At 37.0% G+C, this 20,928-nt stretch overlaps 2 protein-coding genes across 3 annotated transcripts in view; one reads left to right on the forward strand and one right to left on the reverse strand.

Moving 5' to 3' along the window:
* ART3 (ADP-ribosyltransferase 3 (inactive)) overlaps positions 1-20,928 on the reverse strand; it is a 130,755-nt gene that overhangs the window by 70,707 nt on the left and 39,120 nt on the right. The window lies entirely within an intron of this gene.
* On the forward strand, positions 16,053-17,439 carry CXCL11 (C-X-C motif chemokine ligand 11). 2 transcript variants are annotated; one of them, XM_065914696.1, is made up of 4 exons: positions 16,053-16,162; positions 16,747-16,873; positions 16,983-17,055; positions 17,294-17,439. In XM_065914696.1, exons 1-4 carry the CDS (start codon positions 16,102-16,104, stop codon positions 17,315-17,317), a joined length of 285 nt encoding a protein of 94 aa, XP_065770768.1. In that variant the 5' UTR covers positions 16,053-16,101; the 3' UTR covers positions 17,318-17,439. The 2 variants fall into 2 exon arrangements, with proteins under 2 accessions (XP_065770768.1, XP_065770767.1); XM_065914695.1 differs by having other exon boundaries at positions 16,983-17,059; positions 17,305-17,357.

Raw genomic sequence — 20,928 nt, forward strand, 5'->3', positions numbered from 1 at the left:
ATGTCTGAATTATTTTTAAATCACGTGTGTATATACACACATGCATGTATATCACAATGAAAGCCAGTATAACACAATGGATTTCTGGATCCAGAATACCTCAGGTCAAATGCCATCTCATCCACCTTCTAGCTATGTGACCACTTACTAACCATGTGACACTGGATGTATTTCTTACTTTTCTGTACCCAATTTCATCACCTGTCAAATGGTGATAATAATAGTTTCCCCTCACTGGGTTGAGAAGAATCAATGAGCTAATAGATAAGAGTCTGGCGCACAGTAGGCACCATGTAAATATTAGATATCACTATTTTTAACTTTTGGAGTTAATTTTAGACTTATAGAAAGTTGCAAAAATATTCTTAGGATAAGGATAAGGAAAGGTATCCTTATCTCATCACTTCCCTTCCCCTAATGCTAACATCTTATATTACCATACCACAATTTTCAAGAACAGGAAACAAACATTGGTACAATTTTGTTAAGAAAATAACACACTTTAAATTCCACCAATTTTTCCACTAACTGTCCAGGACCCATACTAATTCAGTTGTTTCTACTTAGTTTCCAAGTGTGACAGCTTCTCCTTGCAGGCACAAACTTAACCAATGATCAAAGTAAATATCACTAGTCATAAAACATATCAACAACATAAGCTCCTTGATATGATACACTAAAAAGGATATAACAGCATTTGGTTGTTTTCTTGCCGAAAATGCATAACTTCATTCTAGTTATGAGAAACTAGAAGATAAGCCAAAATTACACATTCTATAAAATAACTGATAAGTATGCTTCACAAGTATCATTATTTATTTAACTTTTTAAAAATTAAAAGTAAATTATCTTTTTAAATCAGTATCTGTATGTCATGATAACATCCCAAAGTTTGGGTAACTTTTCTTTAATTCTAATTTGCAGGTAGTTCCCCACTGATCTATGGAACCTAATTCAAAATTCATCTGAAGACCCACTATTTTGCACCAAGATGATTTTCTTCATGACAGAGCCTGTATTTCAAGTTCATTAAGAGGTAACTATATTTTAGCAGGCTACCTTATAAACCTAACTAACCTAATATATATCATTTTTCTAGGGAGAAATGTATTATAGGTCTCAACTAGAAATGTCAGGAATACATCTCTTTCCTTTATTCACTCTGTCCCGAACATGATGGGCAACAGGAACTCTGCCTCTTTCCTGGTCTATCTGAATACATCCAGCACACCCATGGTGGTGCTGGTTTAGTTGCTTGGTTAGGACTGACTCCTGCGACCCCAAGGACTGTAGCCCACCAGGCTCCTATGTCCATGGGATTTCCCTTTACTCTACTGCTACTAAACAATGCTGGTTCTTGGCAATTCCCAGGACCACTCCCCTTTTACTCTAAAACTGCTTCTCTTTTCCCTTTCCCTAATCCTTGGACTTCTAGCAATTTAAGACCTATTTCTGGAGCCCTCAGTTTTGGCAATATGTTCACATGACTCTCCTCTGAGGCTTTCCAGACTCAGACCTGGACTCTGCATATTCCTCAGATTTTGAGAAGATGCCACAGATGTAAGTAAAAGTCTGCCTCCACTAGTTTAACTCTTACAGAGCTTCATCTACTAGCTGGGCTGATCCTTGGTATTCTCCCAAATATGTAAATTCAGACTGAGAGATTCTGGAAGGGACCTGGGATGAGGACAGGTACCAACTAGCACTCTAGAAAGGATTAAGAATGTATGCTAGAGAAAAAAATGTTAGTGGAATGGAGGGATGGAAATAAGAGCAGGACTGTAATAGCACCAGTGTCCTAAAGTAGTTTCCGTGCCCTATTCCATCCTTCCCTGTTTTTCCCATAAGACTCTAAGGTCTTCATATGGTACAAATTCCCAGGGACAAGGACTGCTGGCTGCCTAGTGCACTAACGTCAACTATTGCCTCCAACCAGAGTTTCTGTCCATCTCAACTGACTGTAAAAATACAGACTCCTCAGAAGCAGGAGGCTTAACTCCAAAACCTGAAACATCAGAGAACTCCTGGGAACTCCAGGGAACATTAATAGACAAGAGCTCATCCAAAATCCTCCATATCTACACTGAAACCAACCTCCACCCAAGAGCCAACAAGTTCCAGTGCAAGACATACCACACTAATTCTCCAGCAAAGCAGGAATACAGCCCTGAGCATTAAAAGACAGGCTGCCCAAAGCCATACCAAACCCACAAACACCCAAAACTCACTACTGGACACTTCACTGCACTCCAGACAGAAGAGATCCAGCTCCACCCACCAGAACACCGATGCAAGCTCCCCTAACCAGGAAACCTTGACAAGCCATTCATCCAACCCCACCCCGAAGAGAGCAGGCTCCACAATAAAGAGAAACCACAAACTTCCAGCTTATAGAAAGGGCACCCCAAACACAGTAATCTAAACAAAATGAAAAGGCAGATAAATATTGAGCAGGTAAAGGAACATGATAAATGCCCATCAAACCAAACAAAAGAGAAGGAGATAAGGAGTCCACCTGAAAAAGAATTCAAAATAATGATAGTAAAGATGATGCAAAATCTTGAAAACAAAATAAGAGTTACAGATAAACAGATTAGAGACAAGGATTGAGAAGATGCAAGAAATGAATAATGCAATAACGGAGACCAAAAGCACTCTGGAGGGAGCCAACAGTAGAACAACCGAGGGAGAAGATAAGTGAGAGAAGAAAGAATGGTGGAAATAAATGAAGCAGAGAGGAAGAAAAAAAAGAATTAAAACAAATTAGGACAACCTCAGAGACCTCTGGGACAATGTTAAATGCCCCAACACTTGAATCACAGGAGTCCCAGAAGAAGACTAAAAGAAAGGGCATGAGAAAATACCTGAGGAGATTACAGTTGAAAACTTCCTTATAATGGGGAAGGAAATAGCCACCCAAGTCCAAGAAACTCAGAGTCCCAAACAGGATAAACCCAAGGTGAAACACCCCAAGACACATATTAACCAAACTAACGAAGATCAAAAACAAAGAGCAAATATGAAAAGCAGCAAGGGAAAAGCAACAAATAACACACAAAAGGATCCCCATAAAGCTAACAACTGATCTTTCAATAGAAACTCTTCAGGCCAGAAGGGAATGGCAGGACATACTTAAAGTGATGAAAGAGAAAAACCTACAACCCAGATTACCATACCCAGCAAGGATCTCATTCAAATATGAAGGAGAAATCAAAAGCTTTACAGACAAGCAAAACTTGAGAGAATTCAGCACCACCAAACCAGCTCTTCAACAAATGCTAAAGGATCATCTCTAGACGGGAAGCACAGAAAAGGTTTATAAACTCAAACCCAAAACAACAAAGTAAATGGCAATGTGATCATACTTATCAACAATTACCTTAAATGTAAATTGGTTGAATGTCCCAACCAAAAGACAAAGACTGACTTAACGGATACGAAAACAAGACCCCTACATACTCTGTCTGCAAGAGACCCACCTCAAACCAAGGGACACATACAGACTGAAAGTGAAGGGATTGAAAAAGATATTTCATGCAAATGGAAACCAAAAGAAAGCAGGAGTAGAATACTCATGTCAGATAAAATACTTTGAAATAAAGGCCATGAAAAGAGACAAAGAAGGGCACTACATAATGATCAAAGGATCAATTCAAGAGGAAGGTGTAACAATTATAAATATATATACACCCAACATAGGAGCACCTCAATTCATAAGGCAAATGTGAACAGTATGAAAGGGGAAATTTACAGTAACACAATAATAATGGGAGACTTTAATACCCACTCACATCTATGGATAGATCAACCAAATAGAAAATTAGCAAGGAAACACAAACTTTAAATGATATAATGGCCCAGTTAGACCTAATTGATATCCATAGGACATTTGACTCCAAAACAGTGAATTTCACCCTTTTCTCAAGTGCACATGGAACATTTTCCAGAACAGATCACATCCTGGGCCATAAATCTAGCCTTAGTAAATTCAAAAAAACTGAAATCATTTCAAGCATCTTTTCTGATCACAATCCAGTAAGATTACATGTCAACTACAGGAAAAGAACTATTAAAAATACAAACATATGGAGGCTAAATAACACACTTCTGAATAACCAACAAATCATGGAAGAGATCAAAAAGGAGATCAAAATAAGCCTAGAAACAAATGAAAATGAAAATACAACAACCCAAAACCTATAAGATTCACTAAAAGCAGTGCTACGGGGAAGGTTCACAGCATTACAAGCTTACCTCAAGAAACAAGAGAAAAATCAAATAAATAACCTAACTTTACACCTAAAGCAGCTTGAGAAAGAAGAAATGAAGAACCCCAAGGTTAGTAGAAGGAAAGAAATCATAAAAATTAAGGCAGAAATAAATGAAAAAGAAACAAAGGAGACCATAGCAAAAATCAACAAAACTAAAAGCTGGTTCTTTGAGAAGATAAATAAAATAAACAAACCATTAGCCAGACTCATCAGGAAAAAAAGGGAAAAAAAAACAACAAAATTAGAGTTTAAAATGGAGAAATCACAACAGACAACACAGAAATACAAAGGATCATAAAAGACTACTATCAGCAACTATATGCCAATAAAATAGACAACTTGGAAGAAATTGATGAATTCTTAGAAAAGCCTAACCTTCCAAAACTGAACCAGAAAGAAATAGAAAATCTTAACAGTCCCATCACAAGCACAGAAATTGAAACTGGAATAAAAAATCTTCCAACAAACAAAAGCCCAGGACCAGATGGCTTCATGGCTGAATTCTACCAAAAATTTAAAGAAAAGCTAACACCTATCCTACTCAAACTCTTCCAGAAAATTGCAGAGGAAGGTAAACTGCCAAACTCATTCTATGAGCCCACCATCACCCTAATACTAAAACCAGACAAAGATACCACCAAAAAAGAAAACTACAGGCCAATATCACTGATGAACATAGATGCAAAAATCCTCAACAAAATTCTAGCAAACAGAATCCAACAACATATTAAAAAGATCATACATCATGACCAAGTAGGCTTTATCCCACGGATGCAAGGATTCTTCAATATTCGCAAATCAATCAATGTGATACACCACATTAACAAATTGAAAGATAAAAACCATATGATTACCTCAATAGACGAAGAAAAAGCCTTTGACAAAACTCAACATCCATTCAAGAACTCTCCATAAAGCAGGCATAGAAGGAACACACCTCAACATAATAAAAGCTATATATGATAAACCCACAGCAAACACTATCCTCAATGGTGAAAACTTGAAAGCATTTCCCTTAAAGTCAGGAACAAGACAAGGGTGCCCACTCTCACCACTACTACTCAACACAGTTTTGGAAGTTTTAGCCAGAGCAATCAGAGAAGAAAAAGAAATAAAAGGAATCCAGATTTGAAAAGAAGAAGTAAAACTATCACTGTTAGCAGATGATATGATTCTCTACATAGAAAACCCTAAAGACACCACCAGAAAATTACTAGAGCTAATCAGTGAATATAGTAAAGTTGCAGGATATAAAATTAATACAGAGAAAAGATGAAATAAATCAAAGATGACACAAATAGATGGAGAAATATACCGTGTTCATGGATCAGTAAGAATCAACATAGTGAAAAATGAGTATACTACCCAAAGCAATCTATAGATTCAGTGCAATCCCTATCAGGCTACCAGTGGTATTTTTCACAGAACTAGAACAAATAATTTCACAGTTTGTATGGAAATACAAAAACCCTCAAATAGCCAAAGAAACCTTGAGAAAGAAGAATGGAATTGGAGGAATCAACCTGCCTGACTTCAGACTATACTACAAAGCTACAGTCATCAAGACAGTATGGTACTGGCACAAAGAATGAAATATAGATCAATGGAACAGAATAGAAAGCCCAGAGATAAACCCATGTACCTATGGACACCTTACCTTTGACAAAGGAAGCAAAATATATAATGAAGAAAAGACAATCTCTTTAACAAGTGGTGCTGGAGAAAATGATCAACCACCTATAAAAGAATGAAACTAGAACACTTTCTAACACCATATACATAAAAGATCTAAATGTAAGACCAGAAACTATAAAATTCCTAGAGGAAAACATAGGCAAAACACTGTCTGACATAAATCACAGCAAGATCCTCTATGATCCACCTCCCAGAGTAATGGAAATAAAAGCAAAAATAAACAAACGGGACCTAATTAAACTTAAAAGCTTTTGCATAACAAAAGAAACTATAATCAAGGAAATAGTACTGCCACACGACCCAGCAATCCCACTGCTGGGCATACACACTGAGGAAACCAGAATTGAAAGAGACATGTACCCCAGTGTTCATCACAGCACTGTTTACAATAGCCAGGACATGGAAGCAACCTAGATGTCCATCGGCAGATGAATGGATAAGAAAGTTGTAGTACTTATACACAATGGAATACTACTCAGCTATTAAAAAAACACATTTGAATCTGTTCTAATGAAGTGGATGAAAATGGAGCCTATTATACAGAGTGAGGTAAGTCAGAAAGAAAAACACCAATACAGTATATTAACTCATACATATGGAATTTAGAAATAAGGTAATGACAACCCTATATGCGAGGCAGCAAAAGAGACACAGATATAAAGAACAGAATTTTGGACTCTGTGGGAGAAGGTGAGGGTCGAATGATTTGAGAGACTAGCACTCAAACATGTATATTACCATATGTGAAACAGATCGCCAGTCCAAGGTTGATGCATGAAACAGGGCACTCAAAGCTGGTGCACTGGAACAACCCAGAGGGATGGGATGGGGAGGGAGGTGGGAGTGGGGTTTAGGATGGGGGACACATGTACACCTGTGGCTGATTCATGTCAATGTATGGCAAAAGCCACCACAATATTGTAAAGCAATTAGTCTCCAATTATAATTAATTAATTAATTTAAAAAAAGAATACCGGCTTATTCCTTTTCTCTTTTTCCTTGTAATAAGCCAAGTTTTCTAATGGGTACTACTAGTAGTCATGATGGGAAAATAAGAGCAAAAACATTACTAACAAAGGTTAAGTTTTAAGAAGTCACAATAATCATTCTCCTGGTATTCCGTGAAATATAAACTAACTGGGATTCTAGACTTTGTCAAGGTTTTCTGATTTCTCTCACCAGAAACCTCAGATTCTATTTATATCCTGAATTGTTCCATATTTAGTCTTCTACTTCAATACTCTTGAGCTTTCTATTTTCTAGGGAGGTCTGGATCTGAAGTTAACAGTCAAACCTCTGAGATTGCCTTTCACTTCCCTGTTTCATCACAGAAGGAATTTGAATAGGCGTTTTCACTGCTGCTGCCCTCAGACTCTAGTACTTACTAAATGTGTTCAATGACTCAGGAAATGTTACATAATTTGTGGAATGTAACTCTTTCTGCATCCCTTTAAAAAGAAGATACTGGTGCTCTTACAGAATTGCTGCAAGGACTAGTGAGACACTAGGTACAATACCTGGCACATGGCAGGCACCCAACAAATGATGACAATTATCATGGTCTCCATCACCACCCTGCTGCCTCCAGCTGGCACAGGTGCAAGGTTGAGAGGGAGGAAACCAGAGCTGAGGAGTGAGCTGTTTCCCCGACCACACCTCTTACTGCTCACCTACACACACATTTAAAGACTACAGACGCAAGAATCATGGAAAGTAAGCTAGATTACTTTTGTTGGCTTTTTATTAAAAAGGGAAATAGCATTCAACATAATCTATAAAATAAAAACAATACACAGCCTATCTAAATATTTTTAAGTGTTGTTCTTGTTTTCACTCCAGGACATTCATTTATTCTAAGTATCAAGATAATATAAGAAATAAAATATCTGCACTAAAAAAGGACCTTCCAGTTCTTTTCTTCACATTCCTCATTATATCTCCTATTTTAAAACATTACATTTTAAGTTTAAATTGGCAAGCCATGTGTACTGAAATGCTTCTTACAAATCACCATTTTAGATGTCCTATTTCTAAACAACACAAACAAATCCAGTGCAACTTCATACCTTACATACATAGCTCCTCTAACATTCACATGCAGGACTCGTCTCTCCAGGCAAGATCTTTTGGTGCATGCTCTTTCCAACTAGCTCTGAAATAGTATCTGCCAGATCTATTCTTTCCTCTCCTTCAGCTTTTCTGAGTAGCAGAAAACCTGAATTAATGATAATAAGGGAGACTACTGCACAATTTTTCTTCCTTTTATTGAATCAAGCTTCTTTCAGTTAGCTGTTTGTAAAGTTGCTCATAGCTAATCTCTCACATGTTTCTATCCCCTAACAATAAGCATGTTGTTTTTCAACTTGGAAAATTAACATGAACGTCCACATTGACCTGGCAGTTGTAGATTGCAGTCATTTTCCAGGCGGCCAATTTAAGGCCATGAATAGAGATGCCTTTGTTGTGAGAAGAATGATGTCTTTGAAGTTTATGGTGATGCTGAAGCTGCTTTATACAACCCACTGCTCCTGACTCAAATAGCAGCAAACATTCTGTGAGGAATACAGAGAACATGGAAAAGAGGGTTGATAATCTGTTTAGTGAGATAACAGAACTGAGATAATAGAACTTCTTCTGTCTTCTAAATTTTAACATATGAGGTCTTAAAATCATACCTAAAATTCTAAAGGAAAGCAATTCACTTTCAAACCCATGTTCTTTGTTTCCTTCTGAATTATTGTGAAAACAAATTAAGTAGCTTCTCTTTGACACTTAACTGTACTTTAATAAAATCAACTTGGCAAAAAGTAACATTCCAAGGCAAATAAGTTTGGTTCCACATAAAACAAACAGGTTGAAAAAAGTGAATAATGGCTGTTATTTCATAACTCTTTCTTCTTCAAAGGTAAAACATTAAATTTCCTTTTCAGAAGAATGGTAGATTGAAATCTTATTTCCAAGAAAATCAAAGAGTTACAGTTTAATAAATCACCTGTAGCTTAGCTGTTCTAGGAAATCCTCTCCTTTGCAATAAATTTAATTAAGACAATGGGAAGCCATCCAACTTCAGGAACAAGATACAGGTAGCCTGTGTCTGACCAGCACAAAAAGGCACAGATAAAAAGTAAAATAAACTGAATTGACAGTAACTTTGAAATCTTCAATCACTGAAAGCTAAAAACTCATTTTTTTCTTTTTGTGCTCATCTTTCAGAGTACCAATAACTGTCTCTCCTTTAACATCAGAAATTTGGTAGAATTCAGTCATCTTTCATGCAAGGTGCATCAGGTTCTGATTCCTTCTATCATTCTGAAAAGCAGAGGAAGAGTATATGGCTAGCAGTAGGTCAGTTGGGTCAGTATGGAGATGGAGGCCACTGAAAACTGGCCCTTCTTTTGTGCATGTATTTGAGACTGCAATGTTTGGGGCAGTGCATATCACAGATGAAATTATCCTTATGAAATGTGAGTTCTTGTACATTTCATTCACAAATGCCAGATTACATTACACTACATTTTGAAAACATCTTATGCCAAAGTCCCAGAAGGAGACTAAGTATAAACTCAGAAAAATCCTCTTCAAAATTCATTATCTCTGTGGAATGCTTTCAAATAGCAATAAAATATACACTACTCCTTAATGCCATAATGATTTTTTTATTGTTTATACCATTTTTCCCCAAATTTATTTTGGAAAAAATACAGCCTTGCCCAGTGCCTAATAGCTGCCTTGAATATAGCTGGCAGGATCTTCTGATTTCTGGAAAAGGTATCTATTAATGTTAAAGGAAAATCACAGAAGTAGAATTACATTAAGGGTTTCTGAAAAACTCCACTGGCAGCTCCCTAAAAGCCTTAATTCCCTCCATAAAAGAGCATCAGGTTTTGTACTAGTGTACTTTTAAAAGTTAAGGACTACATCAATCTGTTCAACCTATTCACATTATTTTAGGGGCTTATCACATGTGTGGCAACCTCTACCCCAGGAGTGAGTCATCTGCCTTCTATAAACTCAAAACAACAGGATTCTGTTATATTATGCATGCATGGTAGGTCACTTCAGTCGTGTCTGACTCTGTGCGACCCTATGGACTGCAGCCGGCCAGGCTCCACTGTGCATGGGATTCTCAGGCAAGAACACTGGAGTGGGTTGCTGTGCCCTCCTCCAGGGACCTTCCTGACCCAGGGATGGAACCTGAGTCTAACCTGCACTGGCAGGTGGGCCCTTTACCACTAGCGCCACCTGGGAAGCCCTCTGCTACACTATACTGCTTTATAATAAATGAGAACTGTTCCATTTCTAACCCACTTTTCATTAATTTAACTACCAAAACAGTCTTAATTTTTTCTGCAAACAATATGTTATTCAAAGACTTAATAAATGGTGAGTTAGGAATTATTTTTAACTCCCTTACACTAATCTCTCCCCATTTGAAAACACTTTAAAACTCTGTATTAATTGCATAATTGAGAATCATAAGTAAAACTTCATATGAATCACAGATTATAGAAATGTAAAGTTGCAAACGTTTTTGGCAATTAATCATAAGAACTACATTCACGGGATTCTCCTTCAAAGGGAAACTTGTTTGAATAGATGAACTTAGAGTAGTTCAATTCCAGAAACAACAACAAAAAAAACCAAACACTACTAAAAAGAGAGAGAATGAAGTTTAATCTTTGTCTTGCTTAATCAAAGAGAAGACGCAATGAGACATAACAACTTAGTGAAGAGAAAAAGAACAAAAGGACTAGGAAGATATAGAAAAGTTTCTAAAACAAACTAAAAAAATAAAAAAAAAAAAAACATAGTATCTATTCTTCCCTCCATCCCCATCTTTATTTAAAATATAGTATCAAGGTTGTATAATATGCTAAATGAATAACTAGACAAGTACTGTCCGATATGGTAGTCACTAAACACATGTGGCTACTAAGCATCTGAAACGTGGCTAGTCTAATTTAAAAGTGTAGTACTAAAAAAAATTAAAATCTCACTTAATGATTTTATAATGGTTACACCTTGAAATGGCCTGAGTTTGAGTAAACTCCATGAGTTGGTGATGGACGGGGAGGCCTAGCGTGCTGCGATTCATGGGGTCACAAAGAGTCGGACATGACTGAGCGACTGAACTGAACTGAACACCTTGAAATGATAATCTTTCACGTTTTAAACCAAATAAAAACATTATTAAAATTAATGTCACCTATTTATTTTAACTTCTTAAATGTAGCTACTAAAGATAATTTCCTGGCAGTCCAGTGGTTCAGTGAATAAAGAATCTGTCTGTAATGCAGGAGACACCAGAGATATGGGTTCAATTCCTGAATCGGGAAGCTCCCCTGGAGAAGGGCATGGCAAGCCACTTCAGTATCCTCGCCTGGAGAATCCCAGGGACAGGGGAGCCTGGCAGGCTACAGCCCACGGGTCGCAAGGAGTCGGCCATGACAGAAGCTGTGAGCACAGCACCAGCGGTTAGGACTCTGCACTCCCACTGGAGGAGGCCCGAGATCAAGCCCTGGTCAGAGAACTAGGAGTATGTAAGCTGCACTACAAGGCCAAAAAAATGAAGAGGAAAAAATGTTTTAAATGTGGCTACTAGAATATTTAAAATTAAGTATGTGGTTAATCATTATACTTCTTCTAGAGAAAGCTAGACAAGACAGTAAATGCTACAAGGAAAGCCAGAAGAAATCAAGGTATTTATTAAAGAAAACTTATGAAGATATCAAAACTTAAAAGAAGGAAAGGATTCAGGAAAGCTGAGGAAAGTGCATTCCATCTTAAAGGAACCATATTATATGATAGAAATAAGAGGGAATCTCTCAAACTCACTAGAGAAGGGGATGTTCTCAAAGAATTAATCCTCCTCATGTGATAATAGTGTTTAGGTCAGAAGAAGTCATAGGGCTAAAGACACACATTTACAGAACATGTTTGAAATGAGGCAGACTGCCTTCTACAATAAATTAGAACACTGCAAACCTTTAAATACACAAGAAGGAACTTGGTTGGTTTAGTTCACTGCTCTGTTTTCGATACTCAAAAGAGTGCTAGGCATGTAATAAAATAAATATTTGTCCAATAAATGAATGAACAATGAACTATTGATACTATAGAATAGGGTGGTGCTTTCCAGTAATCTTTAAGGCAGGGACCCTGGGAGGAAAAGGCAGTAAAAAGAGAAAGAGTGTGAAGGAAGGAGAAAGCATCCATATTAGTACCTGCCAGAGTCTAATTAAGTTTACTTTTTGTATAGCTCAAAAAAAGAAGTAAAAAGGTTAAAGCACAAAACCAACTCTGCATAATTTTGGTTCTACATATTATCTAAGAACTTGAAGAAAAAATAATCAATAAGGATTTATGAAATCCAAGAACATATTCCTTTTACCGTATTTGTTTTCCTGTGAGAAAAATGTTAAATGAATGAATGAGAAAGAGAAATAATATTGCAACTACTTTGAGATTAATTAAAATAAAGACTAAGAGGTTTTAAAGACTTGAATGATTGATAACTGTAGGACCTGGTGGCTCAGATGGTAAAGAATCCACCTGCAATGCAGGAGAACTAACTGGGTTTGATCCCTGGGTGGGGAAGATCCCTTGGAGAAGGGAATGGCAACCCACTCCAGTATTCTTGCCTGGAGAATTCCATGGACACAGGAACCTGGTAGGCCACAGTCCATGGGGTCACAAAGAGTTGGGCATGACTGAGTGACTAAGACACACACATCTAAATAAGTATGTGGTTTCAGAATAAAATGCAATAATTCTCAAATAAGAAGTTAAGTAATGTGAAATAATCATCTGAAAATACAAAACTAGGAAACAGGAAGAAAGGTTTTAACACAGTTATTTTTCTCATCTTACAAAGGGAGGAACCAGATTCTATGTATGGTTGATGTAAATTACCAGAAAAAGTCAAGTTAAAAAAAATTAAGATTACTAGCAGAACACAAAACACTGTATTCTGTTCAGATCACATAAGAAAATGTTAAAAAATATTAAAGTTAGAAAGAAATCACAGGAAACATAAAGACAGAAAAGAAACACCAAGAAAGCATTTTATAAAGCTTACAGATTACCAATTACATAGTAAATAATTACATTCACCTATTAAAAATCCCTTTGATATGATTTTTGAAGTGTTTGCAAAAGACATTTAAAACAAATAGAAAGCTTAAGAGGAACATGAAGTCAAAGTGAAAGTCACTCAGTCGGGTCCAACTCTTTACTACCACATGGACTATACAAGTCCATGTAATTCTCCAGGCCAGAATACTAGAGTAGGTAGCTGTTCCCTTCTCCAGGGGATGTTCCCAACCCAGGATCTTCAAACCAGGGTCTCCTGCATTACAGGTGGACTCTTTAACAGCTAAGCTACCAGGGAAGCCCCTTAAGAGAAAACGGTAAAGATTAAAAGAAAACGGGATTATATCAAAGTAGAATCCAAGAAATAAAAACACAGCATGAGAAAGAACTGTTCTTTAAAAATCCACAATTCACTCAACTTTATGTACTAAGTAATAATGCTTGATAAATACATATATGCAAAAACTGTTAAACATGCAAAAGTAAATGGATATAAATTCGAAGTACAGGTCTTTAGAAGACTTCTTCAGACATACAATTACAGTCAGAAAATATATATAAGTTGAAATAAAAGGTCATTTGATGTCAAACAAAATAGGCCTCCCATGCAAGAGTTTGGACTTAAAAGCAAAAGTGTAATTTGGGCCGCCTTAATGCCCGATCCAGGGCCAGGTGAAGTTTCTGCAACAGCCGCTGCTCCTCCACCAGCTATCCCGGAGTTCGTAGAGCCGCCGTTTGGGCAGGCTCCGATCCCGGTGACAGAAGCCTCTGGCCAACACTTCCAGGATCCGGCTCCAACCGAACTGCCCAAGCTATACCCGCCTCTCCCGTTAAAAGTTGCAGGTATTGTCCCTTGATCCATCATACGAGGGTGAAGAGAGCATACCACGCAGACCCAGAAAACGCTGAGTGGACTGCACAGAGGGACCCCACTGACCCTCGAGAGACTAAGACCATCCTTAAGAAAAAGAAAAAGAAGATCCCAGACGAGCCCCTTCAGGATGAAGCCGCATAATCAACTCCTGCTGCTTGGCCTCATCAACGTGATTTTGAATTTAACTTCTGTCTCAACTCATGACAACATTTACACCTCATGGGCACATTCCTACACGGACTTCCACAACACCTACAACTTCTGGGTATGTAGGACTAGGCCTCTGTCTGTGAAGGATGGACTTCCTTGGTGGGTGTCACTGCTCCGCCAAGCAGATTTTAAACCACTCTGCTCTTTTCTGGGATGACAAAGAGACTTTCCTCTCTCTTGTCACTCATAACCTCTCCTTGCTCTCTTGGTGTAAGACCTACAGTCAATAGACTCGGGTCATGGGGTTACATTTGATATAAATGCCAGTGTAACCAAAGCCTAACCTACAACAAGCCCCAGTAAATCTACCTTATTTACATGCTAGGTGGACAAGATCTGTTTCAATGGTAGGAGTATACTGCTGCCTTTTTCGTACCCTCTGTAGGGACAACAAATATATTATGATTAAAATAGAGGCCTTGACTAATTTCACAAACAGGCCCTCCTAGATAGAACAGAAGCCATCCAAGCCTTAAATGAAGAGCAAATCTAAATGAGAAAAGCAGTAATTCATAATAAAATGGCTTTGGACATACTCACAGCTGCTCAAGGAGGGACCTGTGCTATAATTAAGGTTGAATGTTGTGTATACATTCCTGACTTATCTGACAATGTATCGACTACTTTAGATGACATGAAAAACCAGGTAAAAGCAAGGTCAAATGAGAACATTCCTTTGTGGACTTCGGTCCTACCTTGGGTGAAGAGCGATTGGTGGAAAACTATATTTACCACTGTTATAGTTGCCTTGATAGTTCTGCTTTGTGGACCCTGAATTTTACAATGTATTATGAATTTTGTAACCCAAAGGTTGATGACATTCTCCCTAATTGGCAGTTGGAGAGCCAGGGTGCAATATATCCCTATAAATGATGCTCATAATATGAGTTAAGAGCATCAAGAGGAAAAAAAAAAAAATTTAAAAAAAAAGCATCAAGAGGTGGGAATGAAGAAGGAATTCATAGGGCCTGGACTCCATCTCAGGCCTGTCTGTGCTCATCGCTCGGCCACCTCTCCAGTGGACTCTGAACTCTCTGCTTAGTGCCTGTGGGAACGACAATGGAAGGATAAGACCCCCTCCGGACAGGGGAACCTTGAAGATCACATCCAGGTTACTCATCACCTAAGAGAAAACAGACACTAATCACCCCTGCCTCCAGACACTATCTATCAGAATGTAAGCACAGTCTTAACGGTTATTAACTGTTTGGAATGTAACTACGGGCTTATTGATTACTGACTGTTTGAACATATAACACGTGAATGATGGGGTTATGTAGTTGTATTTACCCTTCCTTTGCTTATGTAAGTCTCAAGGGAATTGGGGTGGTGGGTTTGGAAACGTACACATGGGGTATAAAAGATTTTCACAAACGCTGCTCGGGGCCCTTGGCTAAGAGGACACTCTGTCTTGGGCCCGCCGGTGTAATAAACTGCACTCCACTAAAAAAATTTTTTTAAAAAGCGCAATTTGTTATTTTTTTGTTTGTTTGTTTGTTTTGGTATAATTTGTTATAAAGAATGTTCTTTTATATAGTTCTGTGAAGGATGGAAGGTGAAAGGGTTGAAAATTGGAAGACAATCTTCCTGACAGGAAGAATGAATGGCAATCAGAATTTCACTGCCCAAGGTAGTCCAATTAAACAAATACATTTCTAGGAAATGCTACTGGAAGGCTGGTTCCCAGCTGGGAATACTCTATATAGCTCTTTACTGTCTACAGAGTGCTTTCACATTCATATTACTTTCAATACTGTAACAAAAGGAAGAACGGTAGATGAGAAAAAAACAGAATCTCTTGGAAGAAAGGAACATGACTCAAGGAGGGAAATTCCTGCTGCCATAAGAGGACTGCTGGTATATAAAGTGCCTTACATATGCCAGTAAGAATTCTCTTCCATGATCTGCTTTTCTACTCCCCCCAAGAAGAATATCAAAGCCAAAGCAGCAGCAACAAGCATGAGTGTGAAGGTCATGGCCATAGTCCTGGCTGCGGTACTATGTGCTGCAACTGTTCAAGGTATATGGCACCTTTTATTTCTCAGCCTATAAATGTCTTTTCTAACGCTTCAAATGTCTTTTCTAATGCTTCAAATGTCTTTTCTTTCACTTTTATCTCAAAATATACAGTGAATTTTTATTTATCCTAAAACATTAGCAGTTGCTACAGCTTTGGCAGAGAATATTGGAAATGTTTAACTGAAACTAGAGATGATAAGTTTAACAGAATTTATTCAGCTACAAAATCTGACAAGAGCCTTGAGGAATAGTTTTAAACGTCTGTCAAGAAGATTTTAAGAGATAATGTTATTAGCTTTCTGGAGAAGTTCTTGAGCATAAAAGCAACAGGCAAATAAGCTTGATCTCCAATAAACTTTCACTTTTCCCTTTATTCTTTAATGGTATGCTTACAAATTTAAAGAGAAAACTGTCAACTTCTTACTTAAGTTCTTTTCCTTCTAACAGCAGTGCTGAGTGCTATTTGACAAATTACTATCTCTAGCCTCACTAAAAACTTGGCTCACATTCTTCATCAAGATTATAAAACAGAGCCCACTGCTGCAAATTAAATGTATTAGTAACTGATGCTATAATCTGTTCTAGGCTTCCCTATGTTCAAAGGGGGACGGTGTCTTTGCATAGGCCCTGGAGTAAAAGCAGTGAAAGTGGCAGATATTGAGAAAGTCTCTATAATTTACCCAACTAATAACTGTGACAAAACAGAAGAGATGTAAGTTATGGACTTGGTGAAGGTAACAGTTGGGGGGTGCTTTTTTGTGTTGTTTTTCTTATGTTTTTCCATTGAAAATTTAAGACTGTTTTGGACCTTCCCTTAACAGTATCACCCTGAAAACAAATAAAGGACAAAGATGCCTAAATCCCAAGTCAAAGCAAGCAAAAGCTATTATCAAGGTAGGTTACCAGATTACTTCCATTTCATAATCTGCTTTAACCTAGACAAATTTTGGGGGGAAAAAAAACTGACAACTGCAGAATGGTTTTGTTATGATTCTGTGTAAAGTATTCTGATAAGGGATCTCTGGTTATGATCAACTTTCCTTTCCTGCTACACATTGTTGCAAGTCAACTCTTAAATCACTAGGAAACAAGAACAGTCCAAGTCTGTAAAATTCTCATTTTCTCATTACAGAAAATTCAAAGAAAGAATTCTTAAAAATATCAAAACATATGAAGTCCTGGAAAAGAGGATCTGAAAACCTAGAACAAGTATAAGTGTGACTACTGAAAAGATAAGAACTCTGCAGTAAGGAAACTGACTTTCTCCTGCCGGTTGCAATGAACATTCATGCATTTCTAGGTTAGGAAACTCTCTAGGAGATTTGATACTCATAACTATTTTGTTGTGGCTATGAAAGCATTTCTGTCTCCAGAAGTTATCTGTCTGTACTTGACCTATATTTCATATTACAATATATTATTATTACTAGAATTAAGACCATGACTCATAAGTGAAAGCATCCATGAGTATAATAATCATTCCTTAAATAATTTTTATGTCAATTCATATTCCTTTTCCCAAAAGTTACATATATATATATATATATATATATAGAGAGAGAGAGAGAGAGAGAGAGAGAAAGTCCTTAAATATCATCTTGTTTTATAAAGAAGGCTGTAATTCATGAAATGTACCATGAAGACAATTATAAACAAATGGTAACTGGTAAGAGTGCAAATATTTAATAACAAAATGAGTAGCTCCGGTGTTTTGAATTTTTTAAATAACCATTTTTTCATTGATATATTTGAAGCAATTAGGATGTATGTGTTAACCATGAATTTTGGTTTTATCCATTCTTACAAATTATAGTAACACTTTGGACACATTTCAAATACGAAATATTTTTGTCTACCAAAGAAAAATACTGAAAAATAAATAATATGTGCATATCTGGCAATCACATTTACTTTCTGTGATTCTTTGTCTTTGAAAAATACCCATCTATTTTTCAGTCATGCCTGTACTGTAAAATTTAGAGATATCTATGATAGTTTCACTTTGAAAAAAATCAAGTAATTTTTCTCTAATAAGCTACCACAACCCTCCTTAAAACAGAAACAAATATATGTTTTCCAGAAACATAAGATACCATAAACAACTTTACCTTGTAATTCAAGAAATACACAGCTACCTGTCATCAGAAAGAATTGTTCTGAAATGTATTTTAATGAGTAGTTGTGAAGGAACTCTTTCATTTTTTTTAAAGGATCTTCCTACACTCAAACTGCTTTCCTACTCAGGGCAAATTTCTTATTATGTGAGCTTTGGCAGGAGGCCAAAAAGAAAAAGCCAAAGAAAGGAGTTCCCTGGCGGCCAGAACAAGGTCTCAGCAAAACCATTCCTACCCTAGACTTTGAACTCCAGCAGGCACCACAAAGATGCTATCAGTAAGATATATTTAAAGTAGCAGTAGTAACAGCGTAAGTCTGATAGTGGTGACTTCCTAACATGTTCCATAGCATGACTGTGGCTATAATCCTTCCTGCCACCTAGCACCCTTAGGTTTTGTACATTTTCCAAATCCAATTCTTCAGTCTTCCTGTGAACTCTTCAACTACCAATTAAATTCCTTTCCACTGAAGTGAGCCAGAGCTGGTTCCTCTGTGTGGATCCCAAAACCCCTAGCTGTTACAGCACTCTTCACATAGACATCTATACACCGGGAACACGAAAATAGTTATAGAATTACCAAAAATCAGGTTATTTCTGTTTATTTGAAAACAAAAGAACAACTTAAATGTATCTTTTGCTTATACATATTATCAATATCAAAGAGCCGACCATAAAACACATCAGAGAATGAACAGAAAAGTAAAGAGCAGAGTAGGGTGGAACCCCTGAAGCCCAACAGTCCTACTGACTAACTTTTGACTGGTGCCTACAAGCAATAATGAGAAGCCAAAATGTTATCCAGGAGATCTGTATATAAATAAATAAACACCTGAATCATATGTTTATTATATGGCATATTATATAGATATACAGTATAAATATTATGTGTGTATATATCATAAATCTACATAAATTTCTATATAGATATAGGACTTCTATAAGAATTCCCTGGATAGTTTTAAAACTTGGATCTATCATTTGACTATTTACAGTGATTTTTTTTAAAGAATATCTTTAAAAATAAAAAAATTCACTGAGTAAGAGCTACATTATAAATTTGATATTTTTTAAAGTAAAGTAGCATAGATCAGTTGGAGAAGGCAATGGCAACCCTGTCCAGTACTCTTGCCTGGAAAATCCCATGGACATGGACAGAGGAGCCTGGTAGGCTGCAGTCCATGCGGTCACGAAGAGTCAGACACAACTGAGTGACTTCAGTTTCACTTTTCACTTCTGTGCATTGAAGAAGGAAATGAAAACCCACTCCAGTTTTCTTGCCTGGAGAATCCCAGGGACAGAGGAACCTGGTGGGCTGCTGTCTATGGGGTCGCACAGAGCCGGACACGACTGACGCAACTTAGCAGCAGCAGCATAGATTCAGTATGTTATCGTTGAGAAACAATATAATACTTAAATTTCTTCACAGCAAAATAAGACATAAAAGAATTAATGCTGTTGTTCTGTTGCTAAGTCGTGTCCGACTCTTTGTGACCCCATGGACTACAGCACACCATGCCTCCCTATCCTTCACTGCCTCCCAGACTTCGCTCAAACTCATGCTCATTGAGTCTGTGAGGTCATCCCAACCATCTCATCCTCTGTCGCCTCCACCTCCTCCTGCCCTCAATCTTTCTCAGCATCATAATTAAAATACTTGGGTCAAAAATCCTTCCCACCTCAGTACCTTTACATATACTATTCCCTTAGCCCGTTTCTTCATTAAACTAATTTCTACTTGCCACTTACATCTCAACTTAAATGACATTTCTTCCCTATTTGTCTTCAGAACACTCTATTTTTTCATGACACTATTTGTTGCAAATAAAGAAGTATTTTTGTGCTTAATATATGCTCTTCCACAAGTGCAAGCTCAGTAAGAAAGTTACTATAATCCTAGCCCATAGTACACTGTCTAGCAGATATCAGATTCTTGATAAATATTTAAGAATGGAATAACTAAATGGCAATAGAAACTAAGGGAAAGGAACTTACATCAAGGAATATCATGAAGGAATGCATAATGGTAGAAAAGTACAAGTTGAGTTTTTAAAATAATAATTAAATTAGTTTGGTTGAAGTGAGGATGAAGGATATCAAATGTCTAACTGAACAACCTTGAATTTTACTATCTATAAAGTGGGGATTCATTAAATGTTCATGAATAAGATAAGTACCCTAACTAAGTTATTTCCTAGTTATTCTAAATAATTCTGGGGATGGCTTAGAAGATTGACTGGAACTAGGAAAGCTTGGGAAAAGGAGTATGTTGCCATAGCTCAGGTCTGTATTTGCCAAACTTCAAGTCATTCTCATATCATCATCACAAATTTTCTTTTACCCTATTTCTGATCAATCTTCATTATTCTCAGCAACTTCTTAACACTTTTATTTTGCTTCCATGTGCATTAAAAGCAAACTTTCACTACTGTACAAGTGAAATCAACATCACTTCCTATAGAAATAAAATGTAACAATAAAAGGAAACAAGACAAATTTTCAGAAAGGTACCACCTCCCAAAACTGAACCAGGAGAAAATAGAAAATATGAACAGACCAATTACAAGTACTGAAGTAGAAACTGATTTAAAAACTCCCAAAAAAACAAGTGTCTAGGACCTGATGACTTCACAGCAATTTCTATCAAACACAGA

This window comes from Muntiacus reevesi, chromosome 22 (assembly GCF_963930625.1).
Source record: "Muntiacus reevesi chromosome 22, mMunRee1.1, whole genome shotgun sequence".
NCBI classification, from domain to species: domain Eukaryota; kingdom Metazoa; phylum Chordata; class Mammalia; order Artiodactyla; family Cervidae; genus Muntiacus; species Muntiacus reevesi.

Excerpts from the sequence above, each read along its gene's own strand:
- CXCL11 (XM_065914695.1), top strand. The coding sequence starts at position 16,102 with ATGAGTGTGAAGGTCATGGCCATAGTCCTGGCTGCGGTACTATGTGCT. Across the intron at positions 16,163-16,746 it reads ATGTGCTGCAACTGTTCAAG|GCTTCCCTATGTTCAAAGGG; the intron begins GTATATGGCACC and ends AATCTGTTCTAG. Across the intron at positions 16,874-16,982 it reads TGTGACAAAACAGAAGAGAT|TATCACCCTGAAAACAAATA; the intron begins GTAAGTTATGGA and ends TTCCCTTAACAG.